This window comes from Ovis canadensis, chromosome 26, assembly GCF_042477335.2.
Source record: "Ovis canadensis isolate MfBH-ARS-UI-01 breed Bighorn chromosome 26, ARS-UI_OviCan_v2, whole genome shotgun sequence".
Classification (NCBI taxonomy): domain Eukaryota; kingdom Metazoa; phylum Chordata; class Mammalia; order Artiodactyla; family Bovidae; genus Ovis; species Ovis canadensis.
The window spans coordinates 42,394,243-42,406,859 of record NC_091270.1 but is presented as its reverse complement, the minus strand read 5'-3'; the positions used below and the strand labels follow the sequence as shown (position 1 = coordinate 42,406,859).

At 37.7% G+C, this 12,617-nt stretch overlaps 1 protein-coding gene across 1 annotated transcript in view; it reads left to right on the top strand.

The window, feature by feature from the left end:
* Positions 1-12,617, top strand: part of TEX15 (testis expressed 15, meiosis and synapsis associated) — a 78,481-nt gene that overhangs the window by 23,383 nt on the left and 42,481 nt on the right. Inside the window, exon 3 of the mRNA XM_069572846.1 lies at positions 8,238-8,376. Coding sequence (XP_069428947.1) covers positions 8,250-8,376 — 127 coding nt within the window. The 5' untranslated portion in view covers positions 8,238-8,249. The remainder of the gene's footprint in view (positions 1-8,237; positions 8,377-12,617) is intronic.

Below are 12,617 nucleotides of genomic sequence, written 5' to 3'. Positions count from 1 at the left end.
GCACAGAGTCGGACATGACTGAAGTGACTTAGCAGCAGCAGCAGCAGCAGCAGTGCCATTTTTCCTCCTCCAATCATTTCTTGAAATTTCCTTGATCATTCTGTTTTTTCTTCCATATAGCCATTAGTATTATTTTTGTCACCTTCAAGGTTGAATCCACTTTAAGACTGAATCAACTTTAAAGGCTTAATATGAGAAGATTTTTGCCTATTCAATATAATAAGTATTCCTTCTCAAAAATTAAGTGTGAGGATATTCTCCTTTTAAGCAAAGATTTTATAACCCTGAAGTCTTTTAACAAGTCTTCATATCAGCCCAGGCCATTTTAAAATTTATTCTTAGATATATATTTTTTTGTATCTATAGGGAGGGAATGAAGGGAGTCTTCACTAAGAGTGAAGGAAGTCTTCCAGTTTTTTAGAGGATATACATTTAAAAGATAATAAAGATAAGATCTAAAAGATAATAAAGGTAGAAACTGATAAATCTCCCTCCTCCCCATTCCTAAATTTTCTAGTGTTCTGTTCTCCACAGGCAGCTGTTTCTCTTGGATAACTCATGCACATTTAACAAGCACTCTTATAGTTCTGTTTTTATTATGGAAAAATGCAAACGTATGTCAAAATATTAGAACTAACAGGTGCCTAACAAGGCTTCTGGATAGTTAATATGCAGGCGTCAGTTTCACTGAACGTCAGTTTGCCTAGTTGTTGAGTGCATTCAGTCTGATGCCAGACTGCCTGACTTTGAATTCCAGATTCACCACTTTCTAGCTTTGTGTCTTGGGGAAGGTAATTTAACTTCCCTGGACTTCTTTTTCTAATTAAAGAAAAAGCATATTTCGTAGGGATATAATGAGAATTAGATGGATCAATCTGTATCTAAAACACTAGTAAGTGCTGTTATTATTGTCAACACCGTTTAAAACATTAGCAGTGAATAAAATGTAAATTTGAAAAATCCATAGTATACCATGTAGTGATTTAAAAATCATAAAGTGCCTTGGAATAAATTCTTTAAAACACGATTGCTGTGGCTAGGACTTCCAAAACTGTGTTGAATAAAAATGGGAAGAGTGGACATTCTTGTCTTGTTCCTGATCTTAGAGGGAGTGCTTTCAGCTTTTCACTGTTAAGTATGATGTTAGTGGTCTTGATGTGGTTCCATGTTTTAAGTCTTCAGCTGTAGAAGATCTTTTCTGGTAGGTCCCAGTCTTTTTTTATTAGTGGTTATTCTGCAGATAGTTGTTATTTTGGTGTGCTTGTGAGAGGAGATGAGCCCAGGGTCTTTTTACTCAGCCATCTTTAGCACTTCTTTCTTAAAGTTGATCAAAAGTGAAAAAGCACCAATATAAAGGAAAATCTATAATTTTGACTGCATTAAAATTAGATCTTTTTGTTTAAAGAACTGTAACAGCAAGTTTTAAAAACATGGGAGAAATTATTTGCAACAAGTATACTTGGTCAAAAGTTAGTCTCTCTTTTCTTACAAATACATTGAATAGAATAAACAGCTTTACAGAAAAGTGAGAAAAAACTTAAACAGGCATTTCACAAAGGTTTTCACCAAATGACCAATACATATTCCCAGGAGATGACTGATCTCATCAAAAACCAGAGTAGCGCAAACTAACCACAATGAGATATATGCATCATATTGACAAGAATTAAAGTTTGCCAATATGAATGTCAGTTAGGGTATTGAGCAACTGGAACTCATATGCTTCTGTTGATAATATAAAAATCCAGTATACTAACAGACTGAGAAGTTCAGTTCAGTTCAGTCACTCAGTCGTATCTGATTCTTTGCGACCAGGCTTCCCTGTCCATCACCAACTCCCAGAACTTGCTCAAACTCATGTCCATCAAGTCTGTGATACAGTGCAACCATCTCATCCCTAGACTACACAAAAATTAAAGTTTTTCTATGGGAGGAAAATGCTGTCAACAAAACTAAAAGACAAAAATGCTGCAATACTGATGACAGAAGTTAATTTCTGTGTATATAGAGTCCGTACAAATCATTAACTAAAAGACCATTTTAGCTGAAAAACAAGAGAAAAAGATTGGAACAAGTGATTCAAAGAATAAACAGGATGACTCAATCTCACTAATAAAGAAATGCTAATTGAAACCACTGAGTATTATTTTTATTATTTACAAAGATTAGTTTGGCAAAATACTAAAAGAAAATTTAAGAGAATATTTTTAAATGTATCTTATACAAGTAAAACTTAAAAGAAAATAAAGGCCAGGTAAAGACAGGTGAGTTGCTAAGAGACTAAGAAAACATGCCTGAGCAGTAGCTGTAAAATCAGGATTATGAAGTCACAAAAGGCAGGGCATTATTTCAAATCAGGCTTTTATTTCAAGAAGAGACTGGTCACCAGTTTCAAAGGTAGAGGGGCCAAGTAAGCTGTGAATCAGAAACGTTCTGTGTGAATGAGAGATTGATGTGGAAACCACTGGTGACTGAAGACTGCTGTTTAGGTAGAGTAATGGAGGTACAAATAGAAGTAGATTGCGGAGAAAGTAGGAAGTGATCTCAGTTCAGATCAGTCGCTCTCTTTGCGACCCCATGGTGATCGAGAGAGGGGCAAATCTGACCCTGGCGGGTTTTGTCTGTTTTGCTTTTTACTTGATCAGGTGTGAACCTGGTTAAATATGGGGGTAGATACAGAGAAGCAAACTGGGTGGGAATGAAATTCAGGATACAGTGGAGAAATAATTGAAACAATGGGAATGTAGGAGAAAAAACCCTAAAATGGAAGTTATAAAGTCTAGTTATTATCATCCTGATTCTTTGATACTTAGTTGTTTCATTTACAACAGGGGTTGGCAAAGTTTTTCTGTAAAGGGCTAGATGGTAAATATTTTAGTCTTTGTGTGCCAAGGGTCTCATATTTACTCAACCCTGCTGTTCTAGTCGGAGAAGGCAATGGCACCCCGCTCCAGTACTCTTGCCTGGACAATCCCATGGACAGAGGAGCCTTGTAGGCTGCGTTCCATGGGGTCGCTAAGAGTCGGATATGACTGAGCGTCTTCACTTTCACTTTTCACTTTCATGCGTTGGTGAAGGAAATGGCAACCCACTCCAGTGTCCTTGCCTGGAGAATCCCAGGGACGGGGGAGCCTGGTGGGCTGCCGTCTATGGGGTCGCACAGAGTTGGACACGACTGAAGCGACTTAGCAGCAGCAGCAGCTGTTCTAGCAGGAAAGCAGCCATAGACAGTAAGAGTGGCTATATTCCAGTAAAACTTCCTACAGATCCTGAAATTTGAATTTCATATAATTTTTCAAGTGACATGAAATAACTATCCTTGATTTTTTTTTTTTAACTGTTTAGCTGTGAGCTCTACAAAAACTAGTAGTGGGCTGGATTGAATGTACAGGCTCTAGTTTGCCAACCCCTGATCTATAAAATGAAAAGTTGGACTAAAACATATTTCATCTTAACATCATATTGTCCTAGCTGGGGGATTCTTGACTTAATCTCATTAAATGTGTATGTAGTTTATCATGTATAGATAATCAGAATTCTTACTTTGAACTATTTAGAACTCTGCTGAAGAATTTGGAATGTATGTGTTTGTGACTCAAGTTCCAAGACTATTTATTCATCATTTATTTACTCATCAGATGTTCTTTCTTGAGATTACTGGAAAAGGGATGATCTTTGCTATACCTGCATATCACCATTACAATAATGTCTTTAATGTTTCATAATAGACCTACTGTTTACTTAAGTATACTTGGGGTGGAAAGTAAGTAGAAAATCAGTATTACTTATAAAAATCAAAAAAAAATTGTAAAAATTAGATGAAACAGTGTCATTTGCCAGAAGATCCTGAAACTGAGACATTGTTTCTTTTCGTTAAAAAGAGATTAGTAAACTTTTAGAGATGTTAAAAGTAAGTTAGCAAGCTAATGTGAAAGTTTGAAAGAGAACTGAAAAAAACTTTCCAACTGGATGCTTCATGTATTACAGTCATCTTTAATTGCTTTATACTAGGAAACCTAATTGATAGCACTTGAGTCTTATTAAGAAACTCTAGGGACTTTCCTGGTAGTCCTGTTGCTAAGACTCTGAGCTCCCAATGCAGTGGGCCTGGGTTCGATCCCTGGTCAGGGAACTAGATCCCACATGCTGCAACTAAGACCCAGCACTGCCAAGTAAATAAATAACTCTAAGGCTCTCTAAGTCATTCAATTGAAATATGAAGTTATGTGATTAAGGATTTTTGAATAGTAATCAGGTAGAAGACTTTGGAGGTCTGTGTGCTGCTGCTGCTGCTGAGTCGCTTCAGTCGTGTCCGACTCTTGCGACCCCATAGACGGCAGCCCACCAGGCTCCCCCATCCCTGGGATTCTCCAGGCAAGAACACTGGAGTGGGTTGCCATTTCCTTCTCCAATGCATGAAAGTGAAAAGTGAAAGTGAAGTCACTCAGTCGTGTCCGACTCTTAGCGACCCCATGGACTGCAGCTACCAGGCTCCTCCATCCATGGGTTTTCCAGGCAAGAGTACTGGAGTGGGGTGCCATTGCCTTCTCCAGGTGGTCTGTGTAGTAATCTATAATTCATAACCAGTGGTCTCAAGTCCTTAATTTTTAATGATAGTCTTAGGAAACTCAGCACAAATGTTCTTTTAAGAAAGCTTTACACGGCCTGTCTTTAGACTATTTGACATAGAAGGAATTTATTCCTTTGCCACTAAGTTGCCTCTGAAAAGTTTGTTAGGATTCATAATCCCAGCACAGTCATGCACTACAAAGTATTCAGTAAAGTAAGTTTTCTAGAAAATTGTTAGAGGAAATAAAGTTGGTTAATTGCAGATTGAGAATTAGAACCATTATCACTTGACTTTGAACCTTCTTCACAATACTGCTTCTTGATGAACTCTGTAAGTTGGTTCCATACTATAGGCTTCAGGCTATCAGTTAACAGTTCACAGTATGCAGTTGCTTTGTACCAGCTTCTGCAACCATGTGAGGTATGGATACTATTAGGCTCAGAGAAGTTAGACCTTTTGCTGCACACAGCATATCTAATTAATGGTAGAACCAAAAATTGAACCGCTGTGATTTTTTACCTGTTTTAAGTAAAATTCATTCTTAATCTGTGTTGTTGCTGCTGCTGCTGCTAAGTCGCTTCAGTCGTGTCTGACTCTGTGCGACCCCATAGACGGCAGCCCACCAGGCTCCCCCGTCCCTGGGATTCTCCAGGCAAGAACACTGGAGTGAGTTGCCATTTCCTTCTCCAATGCATGGAAGTAAAAAGTGAAAGTGAAAGTGACGTCGCTCAGTCGTGTCCGACTCTTAGCGACCCCATGGACTGCAGCCCACCAGGCTCCTCCATCCATGGGATTTTCCAGGCAAGAGTACTGGAGTGGGTTGCCATTGCCTCCTCCAAATTATTTGAGTCTAATCTTTCTCTTACAAGCCAAAAATCATTCTCTTTCACTCCCGGAAGTTCTCAAGCCCTTTTCCTTTCCCTTTCAGCTTTTTAATTTCTTTATACTGTTTATGTCTTGTCTTCTGCCCTTATGAGCACCTCTAGGACATTGTTCAAAGGAAGCAGAGATAGTGGTATCCTTGTTTTATTCTAAATTTAAAAGGAGTGCATTGGATATTTACCAATTTACTGTAAATTGTTGGCAAATAACTTATCAAGTTAATGAATGCTTTCTTAAGACTTTTTAAAATCATAAGTGAATTTTGAATTTGATTGCTGATTTCATTTATTGAGATAATCACTTGATTTTTTTCTTCCTTCAATAGGTTTATATTAGTAAATAAAACATACATATTAAATCTCTCTTGCATCCTTGGATATACTTGGCTTGCTTATGATATGTTAATATCATTATTTTTATCTTTAGAATCAATTTGTAATGACTGATTCAACTTCATTTTAATGTGATAGGATGATGCATTATGTTAATTTCTTCTTACAACTTTAGTAAAATAATTTTTCCTAGAATTTATTGTTTTGTATAATCTTTAAGTGTTTTGGCTTAACGTTGTTCATAATATACACACCCTTATGATCTGTATGAATGGACATTTTAGTTGTAGGGGAAGCTTTTTGGTTTTGGTTTCTTTGTTTGATCTTCAGTTCATTCATTCATTCATTTTAGTATCTGTTAAGGACTTACCAAGTTCAATGTCCTGTGCATTAACTATTCTTAATGTTTTTAGTGTTGATTTTTTTTTTTTTACTCTCAGCCAGATAATCCAGAACCTTATAGGACAGCCATAATATGAGGCTGCTGGGTTCATACTTCCTGATTTTATTTTTACATATAGAAAAATAAACAATATATATAAATATACAGATGATGATTATAGGACTGTTGTGTATATTTCACAGTATAGTGTGATGTATCTTTGCCTCTGTATGTAAAAATAAATAATATAAATGGATATAGGACTGTGATATATGAGCATGAAGAAATTATAAATTTGTTATCACTTTAGTGTGGCTGATTTGTTTGGGTTGAATTTAAAGATGTATTATTCTTACTTGAAAGGTTACCCTTGAAAACTTGCTGGATACAACTTAATGAAGAAAGTTGAATACTGTTGTTCCCTGAATATTCATCTTTCATCAGACAGTTTTTAACACATTTTTTAGCCACTTTGTGGCTAAGTATTATCCCAAGCACTGAGGAACAAAATGAGTAAATCTCAGAAGTCTTTACTGTAATTCTACTACGAAAACATTTTATAAGGAACCATACAGCTGAAATATTACCCACCTTAACTGAAAATACAGTTTAACTGTAGTTAAAGAAAATATTGTCACAGGATGAAGTTCTTCAAGTAAAGTATATTCAACATGGTTGTATACCTTTGTGTGGAGTAGGTATAGATCACAGTAAAGAGTTTTTTGTAATGTGAGTATTCTTTTTTGCCTCATGAAAGAACATGGAAGTCTTGACAAATATTTCTGGAGCTGGTATATCTTAGGGGGATTCTTGTTAGTAGGCACCACCACTGGTGTGTCTCCATGTGACTGGATGAGAGAAAGGCTGGTTTTCTTCTCTTTCTAGAGATCTCATTCCATTCCCTATTTTGAACCATGTTTGTGAGATTGAGAGATCACCTTACACAAAGAATGAAGGAGTATGGATTGGGAGGGTAACTGCTTGTGAACCTTCTATAGAATCTTTTCCTTTGTGACCCTTCTGTAGAATTTTGGCAGCTCTTAATTTGGAATGTGATGTCATATTTGTGACTCTGGGTTTCAGAAGGCCCAGATCCATATTAAGAAATGGCATGAAAAATGTATCTTTGCATATATTTCTCTGTGTGTGGGCACCATAGGTTTCCTTTGATATCGTGTTTGAGTTCTACTTGGAAGGTTAATTTTAATGTATGTGTGTATGTTTGGGGAAAAGGTTGAAAGGAGGAAAAGGAATAGTGGTATGGCAATGTATAATGTCTTAATCCATTGGTAGTGATACTGTGGAACAATAGCGGTTGACTGTTTTTGCCCATCAGTTGTAGGGATACCAGTGCAGATTTACAACCTTCATAAAGGTTTTTCCAAAAGCCAAAGATTCTAATCTAGAGAATATGTTAAATTCGCAGAAGCCCATAGGAAAAATGTTTTAAAAAATAGGTACTTGGCAAGAATTTTACCAAATGTTAATAAATATTGTTGTTTAGGAGATATTCGGAGAAGGCAATGGCAACCCACTCCAGTACTCTTGCCTGGAGAATCCCAGGGACGGGGAAGCCTGGTGGGCTGCCATCTGTGGGATCGCACAGAGTCGGACACGACTGAAGTGACTTAGCAGCAGCAGGAGTTATTAAGCTTTTTAGAAACACAGAAGGTTTAAACTTCCAGGAAAATGTGTTAGAAACTACAAAATAGGGACATCCCTGGTGGTCCAAAGGCTAAGACTCTGTCCTCCCAATGCATGGGGCCTGGGTTCGATCCCTGGACAAGGAGCTAGATCCTGTATGCCACAACGAAGACCCAGTGCAGCCAGATTAAAATAAAAAAATAAATGAGTAAAAAAAAAAAAAAACTAGAAAATATTTTAAATAGTATATAAAATCGAAAGTTAATTCATTTTTATTTTGAGTAACCTGCAAAATGAGATTGAAATCTGTTGTTTGACTAAGAATATATCTTTATTCAATTCCATATAAGAACTTTTAAACAGTTTTACTGCCATTGCCTTTTATTATTTATTGACCTTTTGTTTAATAACTTTGGGTTGATTTTAGGCCACCAATAAAATGGAAATGAAAGAGATTGCTAAATACAAGAGTCTATGGAAAATGAACTCAACCAATCAACCTTTATTTGTAACTAATCCTTTGAAAAAATTCACCATTCCCAAGATCAGGAGGACAGCTGGGAAAGGTAATAATTCTATGGAATATGGGATTATTTCACAACTATTACTGCATTTCTCTGATCTTAGTTTATGCTCATCTTCAATTTTGACTCTTCATAAAATTAGCTTCAGTTAGGCCTTTAATTCCTTAAACACACATGTACTTTTTTCCCACACAAAGTAAGATAGACGCATGTCTCCTATCACTCCCACTAAGTACACAGTTAAAAACACTGGATATCACACATAAACAAGACTTTGAAGGGTGGAGAGAGGAAGATGAGCCTGTGTGAGACCCTGGGAGTTAAGTATTGACATAGTATAAAGTTCTTCAGATTTTCCTTTTGTTTCCTTCATGTCTCAAACTGGATGACCACAACTGAGAAATGTCATCTCTTACAGACACAAAAAGCCCTAAGAAAAGTCTGTTCTGTTTTGCCAAGGACTGGGAGTAGGGTGACTTAGAATGTCAACCTATTTGACAGTGAACACTCTATTCCTGCAAAACACCTGGAGGAAGAAACAGCAGAGTGTCTCTTCCTTTTCTCAGCAAAGTGTGAATGGAGGGCCGAAACGTCCGCCTCCACCTCCGCCCATGCCAGTGCCTTTCCCTGCATGGACCATCATATGGCCCCCTGTCTGCTGTCCCCGCAGTGTCTGTGGATTTCTGCTCCTGCCCTGTGGTGATGAGTTGCCGGTGGGGATGAGACACTCGGTGGGAGCAGAGTCAGTGAAGACCAGGAGGGGAGCCGAGATTCTGTCACACACACCGGTAACAGGGTAGTGGTCCCCCTCCCACAGTGTCAGTGGAGGCTGAGTCAGGAGCATTGACTTCTCCTGATAACAAGACAGTCGCCCGCGCCGCCCCAACCCCACCCACCCCCCGCTTCCCCCACTCCGACCCACCCCCAACCCTCACCCCCGTCACCACCAGGGTGTCAGTGGAGACCCTGTGGAGAGCCAGTACTTCCTGGTGGTAAAGAGTTAGTCTCCCCACCCCCAGCCTTCTCCTACAGGCACAGTTACCCCTGTGACTTAGTCTTAGTAGAGGCTTATTACCACAGAAGATTGACTATGATCTAGAGTCTCTTCGCTCAGTCGTGTCCGACTCTTTGTGACCCTGTGGACTGTAGCCTACAAGGCTCCTCCGTCCATGGGATTCTCCAGGCAAGAATACTGGAGTGGGTTGCCGTTTCCTTCTCCAACAGTATCCCAAATGACCAAAATATTTAAAAAATCATCTTACCACCCATCAGGAAAATCTCAACTTGAATGAGAAAAGAAGAATCAACAAATGCCAGCAACACAATAAAACAGATGTTGAAATTATCTGACAAGGCTTAAACCAGTCATCATTTCTACCAATTAAAAAAGTCATTCTAATGATGCTTAAACAACCAATTACGAACACTTTTGAAACAAATGAAAAATTGCAAGAAAGAAATGAAAAATGTAATAAAGAACTAAGTAGAAGTTTTGGAACTGAAAAATGCAATAATTGAAATAAAAAAAGCTAATTGGATGGGTTCCAGAGAAGAATTGAGAAGATTTTGGAAAGAAGTAGTGAATTGGACGATACAGTAACAAATTACCCAGCCTAAACAACAGAGAAGACATCAAATAACAGAGCCTCAGGAACCTGTGGAACAATAATAAAAGACCTAATTTCTTTGTTCTCAGAGCTTCAGAGCATAGAGCTGAAAGAGCATTTGAATAAATACTGTCTGAAAGTTCCCCAAACTTGGCAAAAGGCATAAACTTATACAGTCCCAGCTGGTGCAGTGGTAAAGAATCTGCCTGTCAATGCAGGAGATGCAAGAAATGTGTGTTTGATGCCTGGATTGGGAAGATCCCCTGGAGAAGGAAATGGCAACCCACTCCAGTATTCTTGCGTGGAAAATCCTGTGGACAGAGGAACCCAGCAGGTTACAGTCCATGGGGTCGCAAAGAGTCGGACATGTCTTAACAACTAAACAACAACATACAATCAAAAGGTCGAATGAACCCTAAAGAGGATAAAGCCAGAGAAGTCCATCACAAGGCACATCATAATCAAACTTCTGAAAATTAAGAACAGGAGAAATCTTGACAGCAACCTAATGTTTTTATTGGGGAAAAATTGAATGGCAGATATTTCATTAGAAACCATGGAGCCCAGAGGAAGTGGCACAACATTTTTTAAGTGCAGAAAGAAAAGAACTATACCCAGAAAAATATCCTCAGGAGTAGAACTGAAATAGACATTCTCAAATGAAGTAAAACTCAAAATTTTTCACTAGTAAATCTTGGTGTAGAATGGCTAAGCAAAGTTTCCAAGCAGAAAATGACAAAAGAAGCTGGGAACATTAGGAATGAAGGAGGGACAAAGGAGAGGAGAAATACAGGGAAATACAATCGACAGTTCCCCTCTTGAGTTTTCTAATTTTGTTTGACAGTTGGAACAAGGACAGAGGAGCCTGGTGGTCTGCAGTTCATGGGGTCACAAAGAGTTGGACACGAGCACATGTACACATAGTTATGTCAGAATTAAAAGTTGTTTATAAAGACACTATGGATAAATCAAAATGGAATTTTCAAAATGTTCATGTAACCCGCAGGAAGGCAGAAAAAGTGAAATAGAGAATTGAACAACTGAGGGGAAAATAAACAGTAAAATGGCAGGCTTAAGCCCTATTGTATCAGTTATATTAAGTATAATTTATCTCATACCAGTTAAGACGTTTACACAATGGATTGAAAAAAAAATCCATGACCCAACTATAGACTGTTGACAAATGCACTTTAAATATAGGGATATAAGTTGGTTTAAAGTAAGTGTATAGAGAAAGATAAGCCATGCAAACAATCAGAATAAAGCAGAGTGGCTATTTATACCAGTAGACTTCAGAGGAATGAAAATTCCAGGAACAGAAGGGGATATTGCATAAATCCACTAGTAAGATGCAGGAGTCCTAAATATGTATCCCTAAATAACAAAGCTTCAGAAGCCATGAAGCAGCACTGATAGAACTAAAGGGAAAATGGGCAAGTCTGGAATGGCAGTTGGTGATTTCAGTACACCTCTCTCAACAACCAGTAGAACTGCAGAGACAAAAAAATCAGTGAAGATATAGAAGAACTTAACTCTGTCAACTAACAAGATCTGACTGACATTTGCACATTATTATGACATTATACTCTACACAACAACAGTAGAACAGACATTCTTTTCAAGAACTAATTTGATGCTCATCAAGATAGACGATGTGTTGTGCCATGAGACACATTTCAACATATTTAAAAGAACAGATGCATTGGAGAAGGAAATGGCAACCCACTCCAGTGTTCTTGCCTGGAGAATCCCAGGGACAGGGGAACCTGGTGGGCTGCCATCTATGGGCTCGCACAGAGTCGGACACGACTGAAGTGACTTAGCAGCAGCAGAAGTCAAATAATCTAGAAATTAATGATAGAAAGCATTAGATAAGTCTTTGAACATGTGGAAAGTAAACAATACATTTCTAAATATTCATGAGATTTCAGAAATATATTGGATTGAATAAAACAGGAGATCAAACATCAAAATTTGAGGGGAACAACTGAATCATGACTGACAAACTTATAACACTAAATACTTCCATTAGAAAATAGGTTTCAAACAAGTAGTCTAAGTTTCCTTCTTAAGGAACTAGAAAGAGAGTAACAGGATAAGCCCATAACTAGCACAAAGAAAAAAAATGAAATTAAGAAGGTGGTTGCAAAGATAAAAAGAGAAGTTGATAAACCTGTAGTGAGACTGACAAAAAAGACACAAACTACACCTCTCAGAAATGACAACAGTGTATCACTATGAGCCACAGAATTGGAAGCATAAGAAGAGAGTATTATGAATAGATCTAAGCGCATGAACTTTACAACTTAGATGAAAGGGGCCAGTTTGTTAAAAAGTACAAATTATCAAAACTCACACAGTACTAAATAGATCATTTAATAGCCTTATAACTACAGGCATTCTTCATTTTGTTGCTCTTCACAGATACTGTGTTTTTTACAGATTGAAGGTTTGTGGCAGCACTGTATCAGGCAAGTCTGTTGATGCCTATTTTCCAACAGTAATCACTCACTTTGTGTCTCTGTATCAAATTTTTGTAATTTTCACAGTATTTCAAACTTCTCTGCTGTTAAATTTGTTAGTGATCTTTGATGTTACTGTTGCAAAAAGATTATGATTCACTGAAGGCCCAAATGATTGTTAGCATTTTTTTTTTAGCAATAAAGTATTTAAAAT